The 24,857-nt window shown below is 48.7% G+C and overlaps 1 protein-coding gene and 1 non-coding gene across 7 annotated transcripts in view; both read right to left on the reverse strand.

Moving 5' to 3' along the window:
* SYNE2 (spectrin repeat containing nuclear envelope protein 2) overlaps nt 1–24,857 on the reverse strand; it is a 296,623-nt gene that overhangs the window by 9,996 nt on the left and 261,770 nt on the right. For 5 of the 6 annotated variants that reach the window (XM_037031145.1, XM_037031147.1, XM_037031146.1 and 2 more), the window contains 9 exons: nt 24,066–24,224; nt 23,184–23,350; nt 10,348–10,510; nt 5,990–6,177; nt 4,879–5,029; nt 4,437–4,619; nt 2,861–2,998; nt 1,821–2,015; nt 467–749 (listed from right to left, as the gene is read on the reverse strand). In XM_037031145.1, coding sequence (XP_036887040.1) covers nt 467–749; nt 1,821–2,015; nt 2,861–2,998; nt 4,437–4,619; nt 4,879–5,029; nt 5,990–6,177; nt 10,348–10,510; nt 23,184–23,350; nt 24,066–24,224 — 1,627 coding nt within the window. Of the gene's footprint in view, nt 1–466; nt 750–1,820; nt 2,016–2,860; nt 2,999–4,436; nt 4,620–4,878; nt 5,030–5,989; nt 6,178–10,347; nt 10,511–21,904; nt 22,146–23,183; nt 23,351–24,065; nt 24,225–24,857 lie in introns of those variants that run through there. The other variant, XM_037031149.1, reaches the window with a different exon arrangement.
* LOC118976995 (small nucleolar RNA SNORA2/SNORA34 family) lies at nt 7,375–7,511 on the reverse strand. Its single transcript, XR_005064406.1, has one exon. It is a non-coding gene; the product is annotated as a small nucleolar RNA SNORA2/SNORA34 family (small nucleolar RNA).

Consider the following 24,857-nt stretch of genomic DNA (forward strand, 5'->3'; position numbering starts at 1 on the left):
TTAAAACAATAGCGACGCTATTAGCTGGAAGGAGAAAAGTCACTACCCTTTACCTGTTTTACTAAAAAGCTCTGAAAGAAAACCAGCAAGATTTTCTCCAGCCAACTCCCGACTGCCCAGAGTAGTGGTGGGGGAGGGGAAGCACGCGGAGAGAATGGAAGCACTCGGCCTGCGGACACTCTGAAAACCTCAACTGAGGAGCACTGACGGGCCAGAGCTACCCGTGAACCACCTCAATGTGCCGGTGTGGATTCATTTTCTTCCCTTTCACCCCATCAGGGACAGGAGTGAGCCAGCTCTCAGGCGAGTCAAAAGTGGGCAGGACAGAACCCAGGAAGCCACTGGAAGACTGTCTGGGTCAGCCATAAGCTGGCCTCCTGCTCATCGAGTCAGCCATGCTGCTAAAAGGCGCTAAAAACAGCCAAATGGGTCAATGCCAAGGTCTCTGGAAACCCAGGCCACTTACCTGACAGAGCACTGTAGTACGGGCCCTCCTCATCGTCTTCGTGAGAGGAGGAGCCCCCCACGTCACCCGTGTGATCCCACTCCAGAGGGATGGAGTCCACGCTGACGGGGGTCTCGCAGCCAGACCGCTCGGGCCCCAGTGCTGGGGGCACCAGGTGGCAAAGGGACTGAGGGGACGAGGGCTCCTCCATCTCTCTCCTCTTCCGCCAAGAGTCAGTCTGGATCTCTCTGGGGTCTTCCATGTCTGCTTCGTTCTCAGAGGCCTCCTTTTCATCTTCCAAACCCTAAAACAGGGTGCCGGGTGTTCAGACCTAACCAAGTCACAGGCCACCGTGGTTCTGAGGAGCAGCAGGAGTCGGCCTGCCTGGCGGTTCCTGAGAAGGGCCACCAGCAACATTTCTGGGGAAACTAAAAGGACCTGGGTTCCAGGCTGTGTTCATAGTTATTCCAATTTAGACCATCTGGTGTGGGGCCTAGAATTTGTAATTTCCAAAATGCTGTTTTCTTTCCTAGGAAAAACCTTAAATTTGATCATCTGAGTTTAATGGCAGGCTCTTCTAAGAATAAGAATATTAAAAAGAACTTGAGGCTATTAGTGTTCTGAATAAGAGTCACATGTTCATGGACCATATGTACCAGGTCCTTTCTTTCTATCCCCGATCTTATTATTCAGAATGTAGAACCTTATTCTCCCTGTGTTATAATGACTCTAAGAAAAATGACTATAAATTGCTAGGGGGTTATTTCTGAGGCTATGTCTGGTGAAGAAATCGTGTTTGAAGACAAAGACACAAAAAAAGAAAAGACAGCCAGCTGTGTTGGTCAGTGGTCATCATTCAGCTCCGGGCACACAAAGGAGGGAACTGTGAACAACGGCCTAACTCTACCTGAGTTTCCCAAAAGGCCCTTTGTCAAGGGAGACACATCACAACTGCTTTCAGAACCTGGTGCTCTGGGCACTTCAACGGTGAGAACGAAGCAGCAGAAAGGCCCAAACAGTAAGAGCTCCCAGACATTAAGACACAAAAAAAGGCCAATGAATCACGAGTTAATACTGTCAGCAAAAGCAGAGCAGTTACAAAGATATCCCAGCAAAACTAACACATGCCAGAAAAATCCTGTCCTGAGGAGCACACGGAAAAACGTGTGAAAGGGGCAAGGATGTTCAGAAGTGCTATCCCTTCCACTGGGCAACGGGACCTTCTAAGTGACCCTGGCTCCGTTAGAAACAAACCTGTTCGACACAGCATTTTTAAAATCATAGAATAAACCACCAGAACCCATTCCACGGTAGGTCTGGTCAGACCTGAAGTCTGTGTGGCCCAGGAGCCCTCCCTGGGGCCCGGCCCCCTTACCGGGGTGTGCGAGGTCAGCCGCCGGTGGAATCGGGCCACCCTGCCGAACACCTCCTGGCAGTACCGGTGGAGTTCCTCCAGCTCGTCTTCGATCACCACTGCGTCCAGGGGCTCGCTCTTCTGAATCAGCTGCTCCCCAAAAACTATCAGTTGATCAATCTTGTTGGTATTTAACGTAATTTCCTGTTGGAAACCCTATGTAGAATATGAGAGGATTACAAAGAGGGAAATCTCTCAAAGGATTCTGACAATGTCTGTTTCTTACAAGACACAGAAAAAGCATCAAAATGTCATCATGGTTTTGTTCCTTCACCAAGTACTTGCTGGCTTCATCAACTTTTACAAGGTGACAAAGATTTAATAATTTAAAACGACATATTTTTTTCCTCCCTCTCTGGGCACTGACTTTTCCAATTAAAGTAATTCCAAAAGTCTGACATGGACAGACATTTACTGCTAGTGGGTGTGAGGGAGAGAGACCTTATCTTAGTGACACCTGGTAGACACAGAAAACTCCCCACAGCACGTCACCCATGGGCCTTTGCTTGTTGACACAATGCTAATGCTCATTAGTGCCCTCTTATTTGGGTAGACAAATCTCCATCTCTACTTCCTGTGAAACCTCACTGAGGAGGGCGTGATGTGCTATCACAGTGTAACACGGATCAGCCGCAACAGTGGGGGAGGAGAAGGTGTCTGCTCTCGGCCCCACTCCTGACGCAGCTGCCCCGTCACACTGCACCTGTGCACTGGGACCGAGGGCTGGGCACACAAACAGCAGCTCATGAACCTCGGTTTGAAACCTGAAGAGTGCTCTCTCCTTGGATGATTACAAATGACAAAGAGAAAACAGGGCCCCGTTCCACTGCCCCAGGGAACGGTTTCCTTGCTCGTGATAACCCAGCAGTACACAGGTGGGTGCACCTGGCTGCTCGAACAGTCCTGGCATCTGCTCCCAGGGTATCAGGTGAAACTGGTACCTGGCCCATTCTCCTCGGCAAAGGCGCATTCTTTTCAGGAGTGGAGGGAGAAAGCCTTACGTTCAATTGGCGCATCTTGTCGTCGGCGTCGCTCTCAGAAAAGTGCTCCACGTTGGTCAGCTGCAGGTCCATCTCTGTGAGCCACACCAGGATGCTCTCCCGGGTGCCCTCGAATTCCTCCCTTTGATTGGTGAAATGCTGCAGCGGGGGAAGAATGATTTATTTTTGTTGATGGCAGAATGAGAGTTCAGGTTGATAGCAAGGTCACTTCTGGCTGAAGGGAAGGATGCCTGGAGTACTCAGAGAGAAGCCCGTCTCCAGGTGCCCGGGGGCCCCCAGGGCATTCAGGCACCAGTGGGGGGTCAGGGGCCCCGCGTCTACCCAGTGTGCCACCGAACAAGCTCCTCGGCTTCTCTGAGTCTCGGTGTCTTCCCTGGCAAGTAGGGGTGGGGGAATGACCACGATCTTTAAAGTCCTTTCAGCATTTAAAATTCTGTAGTTCTCTAAGTCTGTGATTTTTCCAATCCATCCTTAGAGGAACGCCCTCAAAGCCCAAGCCTGGCACCTCGCCTCTTTTACCCATTAGCCGTCTGTGGAAGCTTTGGTTGACAGAAGGATTTGGCAGCTTTAGAGAAAACTCACTGATTTGGGGTTGAACCTGGACCAGTGCCCCCTTTGCCTCCACTGATGTGATTCTGGGTGTGTCTCCCCAGAGAAAGAAGACCCTGAGGTGGAGATCCATCCCCCCAATTCAGGGTGCCTCTCGGGTTACCATGTCGTAGATGGGCAGCAGGTTCCCAAACAAACGTAGCATTCAGCGCCAAATGGGGTGTTAGACTGCTCACAGTCAGGCCAGCAGAAGATCAATTAATGCGGGGGTTCGTCTGGAAAGCTAGCCAGCGTGGCCCTGAGCGGTTTGAAAGACCCAGCAGCCGACTTCCGTCAGCACGGTTCTAAGAGGGTCCTGCCCTGGAACGGGAGCAAGGGCGGCTTCGCTTCCCACAGACACACGGCGCTCTGGTCCTGGCAGTCTGTGCCCGGCTTCACAAAAGCTGGCATCATGCCTCTGAATTACCAAGCTCTAAGGTGAATGCCTACGTTAAAAAAAAAAATTCAAACCCAGCCTCTGAGGTTAGTCCGTGTGCTCTGAAATTCAGAGAACTGCCGTCTCCAACAGACACCGTGCAGAGAGGACTTTGTCCACGTCCCTCACGGTGCCAGACGCATGACACAAAAGCAGGCAGGTGGGCAAAGCGGGTCTCTTTCTAGACTGTGGTCCAGACCCCAGGTGGCAGTCCACCCCGCACCCTGCCCCGGGCAGTCTGTGAGCTAGCATGCACACCTTCAGGGGCTACCGAGGACGAAAAAGAGATTTGTTTGGCAACACAAATCCCATCAACAAGTTGTGCCTAAGAAGCCAGGCAAAAGATGGCTTAAAAAAATACAAAGAGCTGGCACCTTTGGGCTTGAACAAAAGAGAACAACATTAAGCTCACTCGGGCCTTCCATGGAATCTTTTACCCGCTGCTTTGTTACAAGCCTGATATCACGTATCACATCTCCCAAACACCTACGAACGACCCCGTGACGTAGAGAAGGTTACTGAGTCTGGGCAGGATGGCTGTGACCCGCTTACTCTGAGTCTGCGCAGGATGGCCGTGACCCGCTTCTGGAGGCCGTCCCAGCGCTGGTTGCCCTCGTGGACCATCTGCTTCAGCCTGCTGGCCGTGTCGGTGCGGTTCTCCCGCGCCAGCCGCCGGTACTGCTTGTTGACGAGCTCCAGCTGTGTGAGCCTCTCGTGGACCTGCCGCTGAAAGGCCTGCGTCACACAGAGCAGCGTCAGTGCCACGGCAGGCGGTGCAGGACGCCCCCTCCAGACCCCAGATGACTTGCTGCAGGTGGTCAGTCCCCACACCACAATGGCCACGGGGCCTACTTTACCCGTTCCCCTGACGCTAGCACCAGAACAGGATTTCAAGTCCACCGCCTGCCAGCTGGCAGAAACCGGTAACATCCTGTGAAGCTGTCTTAGCAGCTGAGGGCAGGTTGTGGAGGGGGCCCTGGGCCAAGGTCTTTACCTCAAACCTCTTCAGCTCCTCTTTGGCTGCTGTGTACAACACCTCTGAGGAATTGGGGAAGGCCGCTGTCCTCTCGGCTGACTTGAGCCAGTCTTCAAAGCGGGAGTAATCATCTAAAAACTTCTGCCAGAGGCGCCAGGTCTCCTCAATTCTGATGGGAAGAAGACAACTTAGCACAAAGCCATCCATTTTGACCAGGGCTCTTACGTGTTTTTCCTCTCTCTTAACTCGTCCTGTTCCCAACCACCACCTCCCCACCCCCCAGCACTGGCAATGCTCAGGTAGAGCGACCCTAATACCCCTTCCAGGAAGGAACTGGGCACACTGCTTCCCAGTAAGGACACCTTCCTTATAGGGGTGCCAAGCCCTTCGGAGCTCCTGCTTCTGAAGTTAACCAGCAGGACGCAGGGCTTCCTCCAGGGCTTTACACTGGGAGCACGGGGGCCAGCCAAGGTTACTCGCGAGGCACGGGGGTGCTGAGAAGGACATCACGCTGTTATGTTTTCCTTGAATAATTACTTTTTTTAAAAAAAGATTTTATTTATTTATCTTTAGAGGGGAAGGGAAGGAGAGAGGGAGAGAAACATCAATGTATGGTTGCCTTTCGTGCATCCCCTGCTGGGAGTTGGCCTGCAGGGAACTGGCCTGCAACCCAGGCATGTGCCCCGACTGAGAATCGAACCCCGATCGTCTGAGTCGCAGGCCCGCGCTCAATCTACTGAGCTACACCAGCCAGGGCTTGAATAATTACTTTTTTAAAAAAGATTTTATTTATTTATCTTTAGAGGGGAAGGGAAGAAGAGAAGGAGAGAAGTATCAATGTATGGTTGCCTCTTGTGAGTCCCCTGCTGGGAACTGGCCCGCAACCCAGGCATGTGCCCTGACTGGGAATCGAACTGTGATCGTGTGGATCGCAGGCTCGAGCTCAATCCACTGAGTTACGCCAGCCAGGGCGAATAATTACTTTTATAAGCACTGTTACACCTACTGAGCCTTCTCTTGCCAATAGCCTGTGAATTGAACAGAACACAGTTACTCTCATTTAGGCCAGAAGGGTGCGGGGAACCTGGCTGACCACACTTGACACATCAAGGGGCGGCTCGGTCCTCACTTCATTCGCCGCTCCATCGACATGGCGCATATGTTCCGCCAGCGTCTGTCCAGGCTTCGGGTGGTCTGCTGGATGGAGTCGCACTCGGTCTCGTTGGCACAGGCGTCGGAGTCGTGCAGGAGGACATCACAGATGTTGAACACAGACTCCACCCCTGCACTGTGCTGCTCAATGTCTCGCTGCAGGTCCTACAAAATCATGGGAGAGTAAGAAGCCCCTTGAGATGGCGACAGTGGTAGAGGGGTTGGCATCAAAGGGGCAGCCCAGGGGCACAGTGGTGGGCGCCTTTCCACCTTGGAAGCAACAGCACAGACCCTCGTCTTCGTGCAGCCCGTGCTGCAGCCCCTGCGGCAGAGCCTGAGCACCGGCAACAGCACAGGCAACAGCGGGGATTTATTTGTTGAACTGTGTGTGTGTGTGTGTGGGGGGTGGGGGTCGGGGAGGCAGAGGATCTACTTCATACCACCCAACTCCAAGGGCCTCAAGTGTAGGCTTGGCTTTGGGGAGATCTGTGGAAAACATAGTCTTTTCAGCAGGATCTAAAACTTGAGCAACAGAAACTCTTAACATTTTATGGGTCACAGAATTCTTAAATCTACTAAGTTCTTTGTGTTGTCGTCACCCCCACCCCCCACCCCAGGATGTGCGTACCGCTGCACAGTGTCTGCAGCCTCCCACCAGGCCCTCCTAGGGCTCCACAGCCCAGGGGAAGGGTTTGGAGGTACAGACGGGGTCCAGCCAAGCTCAGGGAGGGGACAGGGTCTCAGGAGTCTTGTCCAGTGTTGGTGATAGTGATGCAGTTCCCTAATTTGGGAAGAAGAATGTTTACGAAGAAAAATACATGGTCATAGGAAAAAGCAGAAAACCTGTTTAAGAAGAAACATGGTATTTTCTTCAGTTATTTGTTATCCAGAGACCCATTTCCTTCTGCAGGCCATGGAGGACAGAGTAGGAGGCCAGATAGGGAGCCTGTCTGCTTCACCATTCTGGGTGACTTGGGCTTCTCCTGACAGCCAAATTCTGTGATAAGTGACAAGACGCACCTCTAATCTTAGTATCCAAAGTACACTGTGAAACAGCGGACACAATGTTAAATGAGGCTCTGTTACTGGCACTAACCCTCCCCAGATTCAACACAGTCCAGTTCACAGGAGGAGCGACTGTGAACAGTGCCTGCCGCTGCCTACAGGCAAGGCAGCGTGAAGGTCATCCCAGACGACCCTACTGGGTCACCGTTTTGGAGAGTCCTGCTATTAGTAAATAGGACCGATATGTTACTTTTCCTCCAATAAAGGCATAATTTGGATCATTCTGTGTTCAAGTGGAGATAAAGAATAAAATATCAATACTCAAATATTTTATTTATTTATTTATTTGTTTTCCCCAGATGTTTCTTTCTAATGAATTGGCCATTACATTTCCTAAGCTCTGAAATGGCCAACAGACCATAGAGAGACATTGATTTGGGGTCCTGCTTGAAACCAGCAGCTTCAGCAAACTGCTGGCCTTGATTCAGGCCCAATCAAATAGATTTTAAATCAAGCAGTTCTTAACACAGATCCTAACTGATGAAAAAAGAGCGCCTCAAAGATACGTTCAGAAGAAAATGTGTTTTTCGGCTCATCCCCCATATGTGCTTCGAAGAGAGACGTGCAAGGTGACGGCTTTCAGCTCGGCAGCCCAGGACTAATGCCCGAGGCGCCGCAGTGGCGGGGGAGGGGGGGGGGGCTCCCTGGGGCTGGTGCGAGGACTAGCTTTAAAGTGATTAGGTTTATGCAGAATTCTTACCTGCAACCATCACAGGCTTTCCTGACATTTACCCATGTTGATAAAAACCCCTTTAACTTTACTGAAACAATAGATAGGGAATCCTAACACAGGTGCTGAGTGAGTAATACCAACAATGATCCCACCACTGGTACCCACTCCGGCATGAGTTTACACAACAACTAGATTTTGAAAACTGTTCCCATGTAATTTGAGGAACTGGACCTAAGACACAACACAAGACAACGTGAAAGACTTTCGCCACCAGTTCTGGCTCCTGCTTGGTTTCTGTTTCTGCCCCTGAGCAGGTGACACAGAGCCCCGGGGCTGGGAAAGAGTTGGGAGGCGGGGTGAAGGGAGAGAGAGAGAGGAGACAGGGGAGACGCGAAACCAGAGCCAGGAACGCAGCCAGGACGAAGGAGCACAGGAAAGGCACTGGGACAAGGAGAAAACCAGGGCAAGAGGGCAGAAAATCGCATGGGCAGTTTCCCTGGGAGTGGTCGGGGGTGGTGAGCAAGTCCATCAGGGTGGTCTTGGGAAGACGTTAAGGGGGGTGAGCAGGAAGCTGAGCTGGCCCACTGGGGGGGGGGGGACCTTTGGTAATTACAGAATAGGGGGGACCAACAATTCCCCTCAAGGCACCATACGGCACCCACGGGAATCAGGAAAACAAAGAAAACAGCAGTGATGCCAAAGACTCAACGAAAGTGGTTCCTGGCCCTGACCGGTATGGCTCCATGGGTTGGAGCATTGTCCCATAAACTGAAAGGTTGTGGGTTTGATTCCCGGCCTAGGTTGCGGGTTTAGCCCCTGGTTGGGACACATACAAGAGGCGATCAGTTGCTGTTTCTCTAGCACATCAATGTTTCTCTTCCTCCCTGTCTCCTTCCCTTCCCCCTCCTTTAAAATCAATAAGCATGTCTTTGGGCGAGGATTAAAACTAAATAAAAATAAAATATAACGTGGTTCCTGATTTTAAAATGTCACAAAGGTTCTACATCCTTTACATATTGAAGATGACATGTTCAACAGGAATGACAACACGACCCTTAACACCTAAAGAAATTCTACCTAAAAGTGGGGAAACAAAAACTCTTATAAGGTCTGACCCCTCCCACACTGGAGCCCCAAGGACATTATAATGGGAAGCCAAGGACATCGTGTCTGTCAATCACTTTTGGGGTCGAGGGCTTTTTCAGAAGGTACAGGTTGGTGATCCCAAGTGTACAGGGTTTTATTTCTGGAAGGAATTAAGCAATTTACTATATTTAATTAGTGACAGAAACACAGGAAAGGTTGTTTTAAGTGGCCCATACATAATTGTGTGTGACCCATTTGCTTTTAGTGTTTTCGATGGAGCATTCAAAGCCCAGGCTTAGTACAATAAACACGTGGTAACTTTTTTTTTCCTTCAACAAAATCACTAAAAGTTTCCTCAGGCCACCTGTGGCAGAGGGACTAGTTTCCCTTCCCCAAGATGTCCACGTGCCCTTATCCCCAAAACCTGTGACTGTGCTAGTCTCCATGGCAATGGAGAATGAAGTTTGCTATTCAACGCTTTCAAACAGGAAAATTATCATACACTATCTGGGTGGGCACAGTGTAATCCAGGGGACCCTAAGAGTGAAAGAGAGAGGCACAGAGTCAGAGGGAGAGGTGACTATGGAGGAAACGCACAGGGAGACGCAATTTGCTGGCTCTGAAGACGGAGGAAGGGGCCCTGGGCCAAGAAATGTGGAGACCTCTAGACACTGGGAAGGGCCACTGAACTAATCACCAGAACAGCTATTTTAACAGTCAAGACAAGCCTGGGCACAGCATCTGAGAATGAACAGGTGAATGTGAGGCCACGGAGGGCAGGAAAGTGGATTTGGTTAAGTCGGTGATTTCCAGGATCCAGTGGTTTGCACACCGGAAACCACTGCATGTTTGTTTGTTTCCGGGGGCGGCCGAGAGGGAATGTAACTGATAATGGAAATGCAGAGAGCATTGCCGGGGAGACTCCCGAAGCTACTGGTCCAAGCATGCTCCTTATTACACCTTTTGTGTTTTACTTTTTAAAAAACTCTATCAGACAGAGTATTAACCCATGGAAACCTTTCTTAGTAAGAAAAGTTACTTGCCTTTCAATTCATTGCCTTCCAAAACTATACAGGGGTGGGTAAACGTAAGCTTACAATTGTAATACAAATAAATAATACAATAATTAATAATAATACAAGGATAAACTGTGTTTTGCACACTCACAACTGTAAACCTATGTTTGCCAACCCCACATTAACAAAAACAAAACATAGATCAAAGTTAAAAAAATACTAGATAAAAAAACCCCGTTGCCACTAAGATTAACATCTGCATCTCAACCATCATTCCGAGTATTTCACAAGGTGTCACGTGAATGGCGATGAAAAGCCAGGCAAAGCACCTTGCACGCCCAGGACATGGCCAGGCGGTCCACTCCTTCTGGAAGCACAAGCCAGTGCTGTGAAGTGCGAACGTGCCAGAACACTCAGCCGACACACAGAAGGTGTGTGTTGGCACATGTCGTGCACAGCGACACGCGCACGAAAGCTCGCTGCTCATTGGCCCACCTGCTGCTCAGCGAGCCTCTTCTGGATCTCTTGGTCATCGCAGACGTCGTAAACAACGGGCTTAGAAAGCTCAGACTCAATGCGAGCCAACCAGGTGCGGAGGTTGCTCATATTTTTGTCTAATTGCTGAATAACAGCAAAGGTCTCCTCCAGCTTCTTCACCCTAAACGTAGTTGCAGGAAGGAAAAAAAAAAGGGGTGGAATACCAAGGTACGACATTTAGTGGTGAGCATGCTGCAGTAAGAAGTGCTGGTGGACAAAAAGCAACCTACATCAGCGATTGATTTTATGGTGGGGACAACTCTCACCAGATACCAGTTTTCACAGAACAGTAATTGCTACATTGAAGTCCAGACACCACAAAATTGCTGTTCCCATTGGTTTTCAAGTGGACTCAGAGTTAATCTATCCAAGCAAATATGAAGTCTTGTCATTACCGGAGGGGGATCCCCTGAGACCCGGTCCATCTTTCTGAGGGGCGAGAGGAAAGGCCATTTCTTCCTCTCTAGGTTAAACACCACACCTGACTCCTACCCCGTTTCAGGGGCAGGAGTGTCCGACTTTTCAGAGTCTGTGGGCCACAGTGGAAGAAGAAAAGCTGTCTTGGGCTACATATTAAATTCATTGTGACACGTAATCCCCCCAAATCTCATAATGTTTTAAGTAAATTTACAATTTTGTGTTGGGCCACATTCATAGCCATCCTGGGCTGCATGTGGCCTCTGGGATGCAGGTTGGACACCCCTGGTTGGGTATCTCTGAGACTGCAGCCACCAGTGACCCTCCCTGATGGCCTAAAGATGTCGCATGCCTGGCTCACTTGGTGGTGGTGGGCCCAAGATGTCTCTCACGGGACTCCCCTCTTCAGCAAGCACAGAACATGTACCAAACTCCACGTCTAGTCTGAGGGGTTCTAGGGCACTGCGCACACAGAACCAGACCTTTGTGGGCAACTGTGTCAGCCAAAAAGGGAGCAGGGTGGGGCAGAGTTAATTTTCAAGCGCAGTTCTAAACCCACCCGCCCCACCGATCCGCCTGATCTGGCATGGGGAGGCTTTGAACAAACACACATGGTCTGTCAACACACTGTCACAGGGAAGGACACAGCTGCTCAGAGAAAATGACCTTTATACAGATCCTGAAATAAAACACTTCCATGAACTGCTTCCATGAAAGTTCTGAAGCAGAGAGGGTTTTTTTCTGGAGAGCTGTGGGATTTTTAGACACTGTGGGAAATCCAGACACTGGACGTAACGGCTACAAGAAGAAGTTCCCACATGTCAGTCAGCACTTGGGTTACGAGGTCCCGTAGGGGCTCCCACCCATGGACCAGGAACAGGGGTCTGGGCCCTGGCCCCAAGTCACAGGACGCGCACGGAACTCCCCACTCCCCACGCCGCCATCATCACCATCATCATCTCTTCTTCGACGGCCCGTGAGCAGCTCCCTACCACCCTGGGTTCTGCAGCTGAGATGGCAGGTCTGACCCATGTTCCAACCCTGCACAGCCCTTGTCCTGCCTCCACAAAGCGTTTAATCTGCCGACTTTTCAGGCCAACTGGTCAGTGGCCTCTCTGCCTCCAACCCTGTGCTCTGCAAGCGGCTCCTCTTCCTTCCTCCTGGAGCTTCTACCACTGCCCCTCGGCCGAGTGCTCCGAGCACTGGGGCCCTCCTGCCCTGTGTTGTGCCCGCGCCCTTCCTTCACTGTGCACCCGTCACCTGCGGCACCAGGCTTGCTCCCTCTGTAAGCTCGGCCCCTCCCACAATGCCTGGTGGGCAGGAGGCGACGACAACCTTTGTAGAATGAATAAAAGTGTATAAGCCTTCCACCACAAACTATTTAAGTAGACCAGAGAGTTGTGTGTATGAGTGAGTTTATTTATTTATTGTGCCCTACAACTGACCAACTCAGTCCTGGGACTTTTTGCTCCAGTTCTGTATTACCAGCTACTTTTGTGATTTGGGGCAAATCCTTTTACCTCGAGCCATCACATCTCTAGTAGGCCCCTGAGGACCTTCCAGCTTCAAGGAGGTGGTAACAACTGGGTCAAGTGAAGGCCTGAACTGGAGGTGACCAGACTTGGCTCTCTATACCCTGTTGTACCATCTATGAGAGGCATGCCCCCACAAGGAGCCCCAAATTCCCAATTCCCAGTTTCCTTGTTGTCTGCAAAATTATCCACTTTGCAGGTGGTTGTGCGTCAAACAAGAGGATGCACATAAAGCCTGTGACATGGAGTCAGCACTCAGTAGGACATTAGCTCTTATTACCGCTGACTGGGATGGCATGATGCTACCTACAATGATGCCTCATTTCCACAGTGTAGACCGCACAGAGTCCGTCCATAATGTTCCGTTCTCAACACTGCCATGAGCCAGGCAGGCTTAGAAGTAGGTTGTGGAGTTGGGTGGTAAACAACACAGACCATGTCAGGGTCTGGGTTTGAATCCTGCTTCTGGTTAAGTCTCATCTGTAAACCAGTGTCAACAGAAGTCAATACTTTCTTTCACTAGGTGGCTGAGGGTGGTGAATGACATACAGATACATGACAGACATTTGGCACAGTGCCTAACGTCTTTCAGAAACTATGAAAGACAGAAACTATGTTTTTCAGAAAAACAAATTATGAAATTATGGTTTCATAACAGAAACTATGGTTCTCATAATTTTTAAATAGATTTTATTTATTTATTCTTTAGACAGAGGGGAAAGGAGGGAGAAAGAGAAGGAGAGAAACATCAGTACATAGCTGCCTCTCACGTGCCTCCTACTGGGGACTTGGCCTGCATCCCAGGCATGTGCCCTGACTGGGAATCGAACCAGTAACTCTTTTGTTCACAGGCCGGCACTCACTCCACTGAACCACGCCAGCCAGGGCAGTTGTCATAATTTTTAAGGGGTATGTTTTCCAAATTACATTCTTATTGGAAACACCATAAGGAGAGGTTCCCTTCAAAGCCACAGGATGATTTATTAAAAAGGAAGTAACAGAATCCAGGGCCAGGCCTGAATGCAGTTGTAACCGAGATCCCGTCTTTTGTTCTGTGGCTGCAGAGGTACACCCTTCTCACCCCAACATCTTCCACCCTGATGACCCAGGGACCAGGAAGAACACGCCACACAATGCCAAGCAGCCAAGAATCCCAGGCCCCAAGAGCCAAGGAGTCTTCACACAGTTTGCAAGGGGACACCATCTTGGAAGGCTCTGTCTGGAGGTGTGGCCCAACCCCGAGAGCTCCCCCCACAGGTGGAGAGAGGGGCTCAGGCCCAGCAGCAGCCTCTGCACCGCTCTCCTGCCCCTCCTCCCAGAGCAGCAGCAGCAGCACTGGAAGAGGCTGAGCCTATTCCAGCCCAAGGGTCCCAACCTCTCATGCCAACAAGAGGGCCAGGGTACAAGCTTCTAAATGAAGGGGGCTAACCAGCAACCAAGTAACCTGGGTGCAGAAAACTCAGAGTGCAGTGATCTTGGATCCGGTTAATCCTGGGGTGAGGGAGAAGGAGAGGAGTGAGGTGGGGGAGGGCGAGGAGGAGAGAGAGAGAGAGAGAGAAATAATTGATGTGAGAGAAAACCATCAATTGGTTGCTTCCTGTATGCACTCCAAATGGGGATCAAACTCTCCACCTAAGTATGTTCCCTGATGAGAATCAAACCCGTGACCTTTAGGTTTTGCAGGACGACACTCCAACCGACAACACTCCAACCAGCTGAACCACACTGGCCAGGGACCTTTCAATAAACATTTAACCACTCGCTTTGCCTTGGGGTCCTATGCAGATCCTGAAGATGCAAAGGAAACTGAAAACTGGTCTGCTTCCCAAAGAGCTCATGTGCTAATTTGGATGTAATGTAGACACTGTAATACAATAAAGGAGGTGCTCAGTCCATAACTTCTTAGTGAGTAAATTGTGTTCACTCAGACCTTCAAATTTGTCTTTTTCATAAACAAGGCGGCCATGTTGTATGTAAATGACCAGAGCACCTCCCATCAAGCCTCACCTGCTCCAACCCTCAGTTCCCTTCTGGGCAAGTGAGGGACTGGACGGGCGAGCACATCGGCCACACACATACTGAGGGCAAACTGAGGAGGAAGGAAGATGGGAAGGTGAGAAAAGGTCACCAGGAAGCCACAAAACATTCACTGGGTCAGGATTTAACATGTTTCCATGTTGCAACCTCTTGACTGAATGCAAGATGTCCAAAAATGGGCGGCGACAGAAATAATTGCTGTTCCTCAGATAATATGTTGCAACTCACTCTCGGGACCCTTGGATGCACTGCTGAGTTTGTCTTGTTCTGTTCTGGACAGACACTGAGATCCAATGATCACCTTTCTCAGGTCAGGAAGTATGTGTCCTTGGCCAGCCCAGGCAGCCCACCTCAACGTCAGACTTCGCTGACATTGCTCTTAGAGAAGTTGAAGTCTCCAGTTAATACCGAGAAACAAGGAAACCCATTCGGAAACCAGACTCGGCACGGGGAAGCAACCCCAACGCTGCATTTCATCAACCGCCGAGGCACTTCACACCGCTCGCCATCTCGGCACCTGCCACGTCGCACGCAGGCGCGCCAGACTAACAGTGCTCACGCACACGTTTCATTACATCTTATTTCTCCAGAAAACACACGCATGACTCCCTCAGCTAAATTTCAATTCTAAGAACTGGAAAAACAAAATATTGAGGGGCAAAGGGGAGGTTTTTCACCCAGGTGGCCTATGGGAAGACCTGAATGAAACATTTTTATATGCAACCAAACAAGAATTTTGCCTGAGTAGCTACAAATTGAAAGTTCTTTTGCAGAGACTGTGGCTAGCCATGCAGAAAATCAAGGTGAACAAAGTTTTTCTTTTAACTAGTGATGGATCAGAATATAGTATTTAAGAACCCTGCTCTCCCTCCCAAACAAACAAAATCAAGCCAGGTCAGTATCAATCCTCGTACCAAGCCTAAGTCTTACAGTGTGTAATGGAGGCTTTAAGTATCAGATTCATCTATGCGATGATTTGCATTTCGGTCCTATACTCTTACACACACAAGAGTCTACAGTTAAATTATAAAGGCACTAAGTCAGCATAAGGTAAAAGAATTCCAGTGCCAGTGTGCACAGCCTAACTTAAAATATGCTCAGGAAATATACTTAAAATACACGCAGGAAAACTGAGATGGCTGAAGAATCTGCATTTGTCTCCAAATAGATACTCAGACCTGTGGGCAGCTGTCAGTTGCTTAAAACACTGTTCGAATTCTATACGATTGCGTTGCTTTTAAAGGACCAAACATCTTTATAGCAAGATAATCAATTACATCAAGATCCCGAAGCCCTGCTTTGGGGGCACGGGCATCACAATACACTTGAGCTAATTGCCTCTTTGAAACATTTATGTCGCCGGAGGACTTCCATTTTGCACACGGTGTAATCACGTCTCTCCTGGCTTGTCAGAGGCTGGCTGCAGACACCACACACATGCTGACACTGGAAAGAACCCATCCCCCGATGGCTGAGCCCACACGCTCCGCCGCCGCCACCATCTCATCGGCAATTTCTATTGTAACCAAAATGAGACAGCGAAAGAGCAAGACACGAGGAGACAGCAGCCTCCCATCGGCCACAGGCCGAGCTGATGACCAAAATTGCACTTACTGTTGATGAGAAAAAAAACCATTCCTGATGCTGAGGGAGAGCTCCAAGTTCCCGGCTGCACCTCCACCTCCCAGGGGCAAGGCAGCCCCTCCCCCGGCCCGCAGGCCTCTCCATTCACTGGTTCAGCATCTTGCACTGGCCACCCTCCCCTCGCAGCCACAAAGCAATGCCCTTAGGAAAGGAAGGGACCTGCTTCTCTGCTAAATGCAGTTTTTAATCTGTTTTCTCCCTTCTAATAAGCAAATATCTCAGCTCTCTCCACACACACACACACACAGTCTTTGTTCTGATGCTGCAGGATTGCAGTGCTGGGGGAAGAAAGTCACTGTGTTATCTTGCTATGGGTTATTTATGAAGTGCTATAAACTGCGAGAAGAAACATTTTAGATCGGGGCGCGGACAAGAGGATTTCTGTTCCTGTCAAATTAAATTTCTCTGTTTCAGGTTTAAAAGAAATGGTGAAATCTGAAGCCCCTGACTCCTGCAGGAATGCCCTCCTCCCAGCCTCCTAAAGGAGAAATTTTCCTGGGTGGGGGGTGGGGGGGTTCTGTCCTGCTTTTTTTAGGCCCGTATATCCTGGCTTAGGAGGGGCAGAGTTCATTTAGTCCATTCCTCTGCTTTCTGCAGAAAAAATGACTTCTTATAGCATAAATGGAGCACAAGAGTTTGCAGAGGGAGAAATTTTGCAATTTCCTTGCTATCTCCTCATGATGTGAGTATCTAAACATTCCTTTGTGTCCCTAAGGTTCTCTACCTTCATGATCCTGAGTGGCCCTGCCTACGGGAGCCCCTGGGTTTGTACCCAGACCTTTGGGCTCAGTGCTAGCCTTATTCTGAGACTCAGTGAGGTCAACCACTCCTCCTTAAGGCCCGACATTTAGTCACTATTACGTTACACCCCTTACCTTGAAACATAGCAAGCGCTTTCTAGACTGCTGAAACAGACTGTAGCTCTGGAAACGAATGGGAAGCCTCTGACTGACTAACTTGTGCCCACATTCCGGACTGTCCCTGGGACCTGCTAAATATGGCCCTGCAAGGCTGAGGACACTGGACCTGCCTGATGCTGGACACAGGCTACTGACTGTCCACTGACCCACTCAGTGATGGCTGCTGTCTCCATGGGGAAGCCCCCCCCCAACCGCCCCCTGTAGGAAGGCATCACTGCAGGGTCTGGGAACAGCAGCCACCTGCTCCAGCAGTGGAATGACAGGGCTGACGGGAAGGGAAAAGGACAGACAGGAGACTGACCTCACATCTGGGCCTCCCTGCGCTACAATCTCCAAACCCAGTCCCACTGGATCAGGCAATCTGCTCAGACCAGAGCAAGTCGCCTTTATGAGTAGCAGCATTGTTTGGTCTTCCAAAAGAGCCTTGAGAAAATACAGATAAAGGGAGAGCAACAAAAATCGTTATCAGTTTAAGAAGGCACACATCTCCCTGCCCATTTTGCAAGAAATGAGAAAAACAATCTTAACACACAGTTGCCATGGTAATAACCGCTGAGTTTAAATGACAACATTTTAATTGCTCCTCTTATAAAACAGTGGGCTTTTCACATTGGTAGATCAAATGTGAAAATTACGCTTCGTTAGGGATTTTTTCACAGACTTGATCCTTTCTATAGTGAGAGAGCTACCTGGTCTAAGCGGGAAGGAGCCACAGAGTGTGTGTCTACGCCCTTCGATCAGCAGGTTGGCTTAAGAATGTCAAGGCTATTAATGATGCTACCATCAAAGAGAAGGTAGGAAAAAGGTAACATTATTTGTAGCATTTTTAAGGGGGGAAAAAGGCCCCACATCCCTTTTTACATAGTGAACATTTAGGAAATTCAGATACATAAAAAGAAAATTAAAACCACCAAAGATGCCGGCATCAATAGGTAACCCAAGTATGTATTCTGGGTTACGTCTTTGCACTTAGCTCTCGCCTCTATTCTGGGCACCGGAAGCTTTGACTGGATCATTCTCACGTCTTTACAAACAGCCCGCCCCCCTCCACGGCTCAGAAGAGGCTCCACCAAGAGGAACCACCACAGAGACACAGGACCTCACTAAAGACACAGCTCACTAAAGACACAGGACCTCACTTCACAGGACACGGCTAAGGCTCCGATGAGTAACTATGGAGGGGGTTCTGGGAAACAGAAGCATGTGAGTTTTTAAGGTGCTGAGCTACTGAGGTTTTGAAATCAAGAGCAGGCAGGGGTGAGATTAGGTGCTGGGCTGAGTCTTCCTCTGGCATTGTCCCACTAAAGGGACAATGGCCGGGGACCCACTTTTTAGAGCTTTGGTCTCTGGAGGCTGAATCAACTTTACATCTTTTTGTCCATCACCCAACATCCTGTGCCTAAACTGTTCTTATTAAAAGGTAGCCCAGCTTCCTCCCAAACAGAGGGTTGCATGTGTTGCTAGTCCTGAAAAACAGCTTCTATAATTTAGTTGTCTCTACAGCACTTAGGTCTTGCTGGGTTGTTGGGGTTTTTTTTTTCTTTCTTTATCTCTCTCTTTTTTTCAAGTCACAGAGCAATGTGCATGCTGGGTTGCTTGTCAAAAATGCTATCTAAGATTTTTAAAAAGTTTACCTCTTCATTTAATCTGTCAAAGAGGCACAGTAGTATATAATTAAAGTTTCCTGTCATCGATCCAGATTCAGTTTTGGAGTAAGCATGCCACTCACCAAAAAATATACATAGCGCTTCAAAATGGCCTTCCTGCTGACGGAATTAACAGCATGCTTTATGAACGTTTAGATGTCACAAAGGTAAGAAGCCACCCAAGGATCCACAGGACGGCCAAAACCCCTGCGGCAGTTCCGATGGAGAGGGAGTCTGAGAAACCCGCTGCCCACACGGGGGCTTGCGTGACCTCACGTGAAGAAATCAGCATCAAGACTGACTTAGACTCCCCCAGCCCCACTGGGTTATTTGGTTATTTCAGAAGACGTGTCCTTCAGGGTCTTTGCCTTAAAAATTTTATAGGAGCTGAAGAACTCTTTGCAAGCACAGGAAAAATGGTTGTTTGGGTCCAATCCCCTTCCTCCAACTTATCTACATATATGGAGGGGCAAAAGTCAGTTCACAGTTTGGAGTACATGAGATGGACTCTAGCCCTGTATTGTCATTTATTAATTATTGTATTCTTTTACAAATGAACAACTGCAAACCGACTTCTGCCCCACTCTGTGTAGCCACACCAGCCTCGCCTGAGGCTGCCAGCCTGTGTCTGCATGGCTCCAAGGTTGTTCTGGTGTGTTTTTTACCCGGGGTCGTATAAGGGCTGATCAAGAAGGAAACGGAGGCTCAGAGGGGCCAGAAAGCTTGTTCACAGGAAGCGGCAGGTCCGGGATGTCTGACTTGGTGCACCACCACATCCCTTTACCCCACTGCTCACTCTGTGTTCCCCAGACCAGTACCACTGGCAACGCCTAGACCCCACTTGTTAGAAACACATGTTCTTGGCCCCACCTGGACCTCCAGGATCAGCAGTCTGGGGGTGGGGGCCAGCAACCCATGTTTTCATGAGCCCTCCAGGGATTCTGATGCACGTTTAAGTTTGAGAACCACTGCTCTATAATAAATGATAAATTCTACATCAAGTTCTCGGTTTTAGAAAAGTTCTGATAAATTACCTTTAAAAGCCAAGGTCTCAAAGGAGCGAAGCACTCTTTGGGTACACAGCACAGTGGGACAGACGGACCTGGGCTCCAGCCCACTCTGTGCAGGACCGACTGGGCCCGAGTCAGTTATTTGCGATCTCTGAGCTGTACGGCCCCTCTTTGTCAAAAGGAGGGCACTGTCCTTGTAGGGCTGCATCATGTATATACACGTACACATGGGTGGCCTGGCACTTGAAAATAAACAGCACTGATTTCCCCCCTAGTCACCCCATAACAGAGCCTACTACCCGAAATGATCAGAATTTAAAGTGCATTTAATTAACCCTGTAACTCACCTCCATTATGCTGAGAATGAACCTGAAACAACAGGTCTCTCCCCCCCTCGACCAATAAACCTGATTTATTAAGGTCTTGGATTTCTGAATACCATTTGTAACTTTATAGCCTCCCTCCAAATCTTATTATTTCTAACAGGAAATGTCCCCTGCCACAGGAGTGAAGCTGCAGCGAACTGTGAGCAGATAGAAAAGGTTAAATAGTGCTCAGAATTCTCTGGACAAACGAGGCCATTGGTATACCTGGTTGGCACTACTCTAGTCTAAGCCCTGCAGCCTGTTCCATTCAAATCGAAGTTCCACAGCCTGTTCCCCAACTTCCCTGATGATGATATCATCAGTAGCAGAGAGCAGACCAGCAGCTGATTCTACATGAGGCCAATTTAAGGCAGGTCCAAGCTTGCTGCCTCAATCTACAGATTCACCTGAAGGGGTAAACTCATCAAAGAGTTTCCTAGACTCTCAGCCATTGGTCTCAGCCTGGCCTTTGCTTTAGGGAAGATAAGTTACTGGTATTCTCTCCCTAGTTCCTTATTATTGTTGCCCCCCCCCCCCCAACACACACCTCCATTGCTTTTAGAGAGAGAAGGAAGGAGACAGAGAAACACTGATGCGAGAGAGAAGCATCGATTGGTTGCCTCCCAGATGTACTCAGACTGGGGATTGAACCTGAAACCTTTTGATTATGGGATGATGCTCCAACCAACTGAGCGATGCTGGCCTGGGCCCCAGCTTCTTGGTTTTGAAGGGATTCAGTTCATGTCAGTATAACAAACCAGAAGGGTCTGGGCAACAGGGAGGCAACACAACTGCCCGAGTTGGAATCCTGATTGCCTCACATACTGGCTCTAACTGTGGGCATGCTATTATTTAACTTCAGTGCCTCAGTTTTGTCATCTGTAAAATGGGATAACGGTATCTACCTTTCAGAATTACAATGAAGATTAAGTGAAATCATACATAAAAGCACACTGTTAGGAACACAGCTGGCAGACAAAATATCTGCCATTATTTCAACTCCTTATCCTGCCAATTGCTCCTTCCAAAAGGACCACTGAAATTTTACCTGCTGTTTTTTTTTCCACAAAGGAATTGGCTGAAGACAGGCAGTCAGAAAGGAGAGAGAAAAGCAAGCCACCTATTAAACTCTGAAGTGATAAAACCAAAGCATGAATAATTGAGAACAGACTGCCACTCTAGTGTTCAGAAAGCACAGTCCATGAACAGGCACAACGTTGCCCTAGCTTCGTGCCAGGTGCCCAAGAAGACTTAGAATAAGTCTTCTAAAAACAATGTCAACAAAGACATACTACACACAAGTTACCCAACAGACATGACCTTAATCTTGTGCACAGAAATGTTCCTTCATTTCAACATACACCTGAACCCTGTTCAAAGTGCTGGAAACGAGACAGTCAAAAACACTGGTCTCATGGAGGAAAGGTCTCTTCCACCACTACACATAACTGAGGGAATCCTCTTCTACTCCATGGAAATGCTCCTTAGTCTTAGCATCTTCTTAGGGAAAACAATGATAACCACTCAGTAACCAGGTCGGACCCCAGACTTGCCGAGACGCACGTCATTAGTCCTCGAAGTCAGTGGTTTCTGATGTGAACAGTGCTGTCAGGCACGTTATGCAGATTTGGAAACTGAGGCTTAGAAAGATTAAACCACTACTCAGGTTTCTGTGATGAGTAAGTGATAAAGTCAGCATGGGCTCCAACCCCGAGCTCTTAGTCCTTACTTGGGCCGCTGCCATGGATTTCCAGATACGTGTTTTCTGAGCTGGCAGTGGAGAGAAGCTGGATTCGGCCCAGTGCGTGCTGCCTGCCCAATCACCCTAACGTTTGTCTTCGGCAGACCCTCTGCTGCCAAAAACCCACAAATGACTCAGACTCTACGTAGGACGCCAGGACAAAGTTGAGATTTAAGGTCTTGCAGGACTTAGCCCCAACCTACCTTTGCAGCTTCATCCCCCACGTCAGTGGAGCCTCTTGTCATTTCCTGAACAGCTTACTCACTGCACTACCCCTGCACCTTGTTGCCCATGGCACACTTCTGTCTCTCTCTGCCAGCTACCAGTGATGCTCCGGGATCCCGAGCCCTCATTGCTCATTCCCGACCATCTGGGAACACCACTCTTCTCTGAGGCTCTGCCTATTCCCCGCCCCCTCTCCGGGGAGAGGAGATCTGAGCCCTCAGACCACTCGGTTTTACAAGCTGCTCAGATGTCGGCTCCCATTTACATAACTGACTCATCTCACTTCCTGTCTCACAGCCTGTGCTGCAGGTTCACTCACGGTTTACAGTCAACAGGGAGGTAGAGGAAACGCCAAATTATTAGGTGCACCTCATTTTCACTACACCGAATACTTGTGTCGCCTTACAAGTTCTCCTGTGTATTTTCTCCACATTGTGTGTGTGTTCAAAACATAAAAGCCTCACCTGGCCAGTGGCCACACAAAGTTGCACAAGTGGTCCTCAAGCTGAGTGACTGTTTTTTGTACGTCAGGTTGCAATGAAACAAAACAAAACACATTTTGGTTGGGGCCTGCCTTTGGAGACAGGATTTGAAAACAGAGACCATTTAAAAGCCTTGAGTGGCGGCATCATCATCATCGTTTTGTTCGAACATAAAATTGTCGGTCTGACTTCTGACAGAGTTGTTCTGGAGAACAGCCACAGCCACGCCTCCTAAGTGCCCATTAGGACCAGATGCCCATCAGGCACTTGGCAGGCCCAGCACACAAGGAGGATCTGCGCCTCGGGTGTTCCAAGCCCCAGCTATGGGGACACGTGAGGACCTCCAGACCAGGTCTAATCTAGAAATCAGGCCTATGCCCTGACCTACGTGCACCTGCTACCCACGGGCAGGAACCAGCAGGCGTGACTTCATCCGGCGGACATGCAAGTCCCAATGCAGAGTTACTGTTTCTAAGTAACACCTCCTCAAGCCTTTCTTTTCAAATTAAGTTTCTAACTCTCATTCAAACCTAATCTAATTCATGTAAACTTTTAAGCTAAAGAAAAAAACTATTAAAGTGGGACACACTAAAATAGAATCTTTCTATATTGTCGAGACAAGAATTGCTGCTCATTGCTGACCACATTTTGCCTTTAGCCAGCTAAGTTATGAAACCGCTGGGCTACCTCGGCATTGGGCTGGGTTCTGTGTCCAGGTCTGTGGGGTAACCACGGCACCTAAGCGAGGAGGAGTTACTTCCAGAGCGTTTCTTACCTTGAGCCAATGACATCAAAAAGATGCTGCCAGCGGTCGTTGATTTTATTGAGCTTGTCATCGACCTCGGCTGCTCTCGTCTGGTTGCTGGCCTTCACCAACTGGTCCCCCACCTGCTTTAACTGTAACTTGTTTTCACTGAACAAATTGATTTCTTCCATGCAGTCCTGGCAAGGGCACCGAAACAAAAAGCTTCAGTTACTGCCCAAAATTCACTTCTTTGCCGGACAATAAACACACAGTGGCCTCTTGAAAAAAACATTTTTTTAAAAAAAAATTAAAAACTTGTCACACTTGTTAACACAGCTCCTCACTGCGTGGCTAACCAGTCGAGGATGCCGGCTCAGCACACTGCAACGCGTGGGGCAGCGGAGGTTCTCCTCATTGGACAGCTTCCTCTCTCAGATTTCTTCTAACCTCACGATCTGGGACTTGGGGACAACTGAGTATAACTGAATTAGCCTAGTATCAGTAAGCAGTTTCCTGAGTGGCAAGAACCTTTCTACCTTTTTCTGTGCAGATTGGCGATGATGAGACGCATTCCTGCTGGCCCCTCCCCTTTTGCAAGGGGAGCTCTGCCCCAATCAGAACTAGAAAAGCTGTAACTCACTTGGGGTGTGAACGGACGCTTAAGGAAATGCGGGCCCCTTCTCTGGCCAGATTTCCTGAGGGAAGGTACCTCCCCTCAGTACACAGCATGTGCCCTCCTAGGTGGGCCCCACACTTCCCATCTCTCCGGAATTCTCACTTACCACCTCTTCTCAGAAAAGGAGAGCAGCGAGAAAAATCCCTTTAACTTTCTAAAATGTTACTGGAAACATACCTGTAACACACCATTTTGAGGAGGGCCGAGGATCCCATGGCAGCGGTACCTGCACTCACCTTCTGTAACTTTTCAATCATCTCCTCGATACTAATATCTGCCGTCTGTAGAACTTTGTTTTCCATCTGCACCAGCCACGCACACAACTCTTTATTTCTTTCATTGAACACAACCCACGAATTGAGTCTGTCTTCAATTTCCTGTTTGCGTATAGCCACCTGGAAATGAGAATGCATTTGGCAGCTGAGTCTGGGCGGAAACGAAAGCAGCTCCCGTACCCTCCCCCCATCAAAAGGAATATGAAACTCATTCATTTTAATCAGTAGCCCTATAGGCTTAAACTACTATGTTTTTGCCTCATTAACTCCTAGAGTTTAACAACAGATTTTTTATTCATTTGATAAATGTCATAAACAGCAACAATATAAAAAATGTACCTGAATTGTAACTGACCAAAAGGATTCAGTTTTATCCAACAGGATCAGGTTATATTAAAAATTAGAAACAGAGGTTAGAGGAATACATTGAGCATCACCTAAATTTTTTCTGTTCCTGTTCTCTCAATAGTACCTTTACTGAAAACTTGCTAAAGCTAATTTATAACTTTATGACCCAAATCCTTTCCCTTTTAAAAAATGAGTCTTTATAGCTACTTAAGGACAATGTCCTGCCCATTTAATTAAAAAAAAAAACCCCATAATACAGATCAAATTATAAACCTAACATTGATAATGCAAATGGACCATGAAAATGAAAGTCATTTAGATATTCTCGTATTGTATTTCAAAACAAAAACAAAGCAAAATAAGGTTTTTTAAAAAAGATGCACATCACTCATTTAATTCACCTTC

Source organism: Sturnira hondurensis, unplaced genomic scaffold (genome assembly GCF_014824575.4).
Source record: "Sturnira hondurensis isolate 20B ecotype Veracruz unplaced genomic scaffold, ASM1482457v3 Scaffold0021143, whole genome shotgun sequence".
NCBI classification, from domain to species: domain Eukaryota; kingdom Metazoa; phylum Chordata; class Mammalia; order Chiroptera; family Phyllostomidae; genus Sturnira; species Sturnira hondurensis.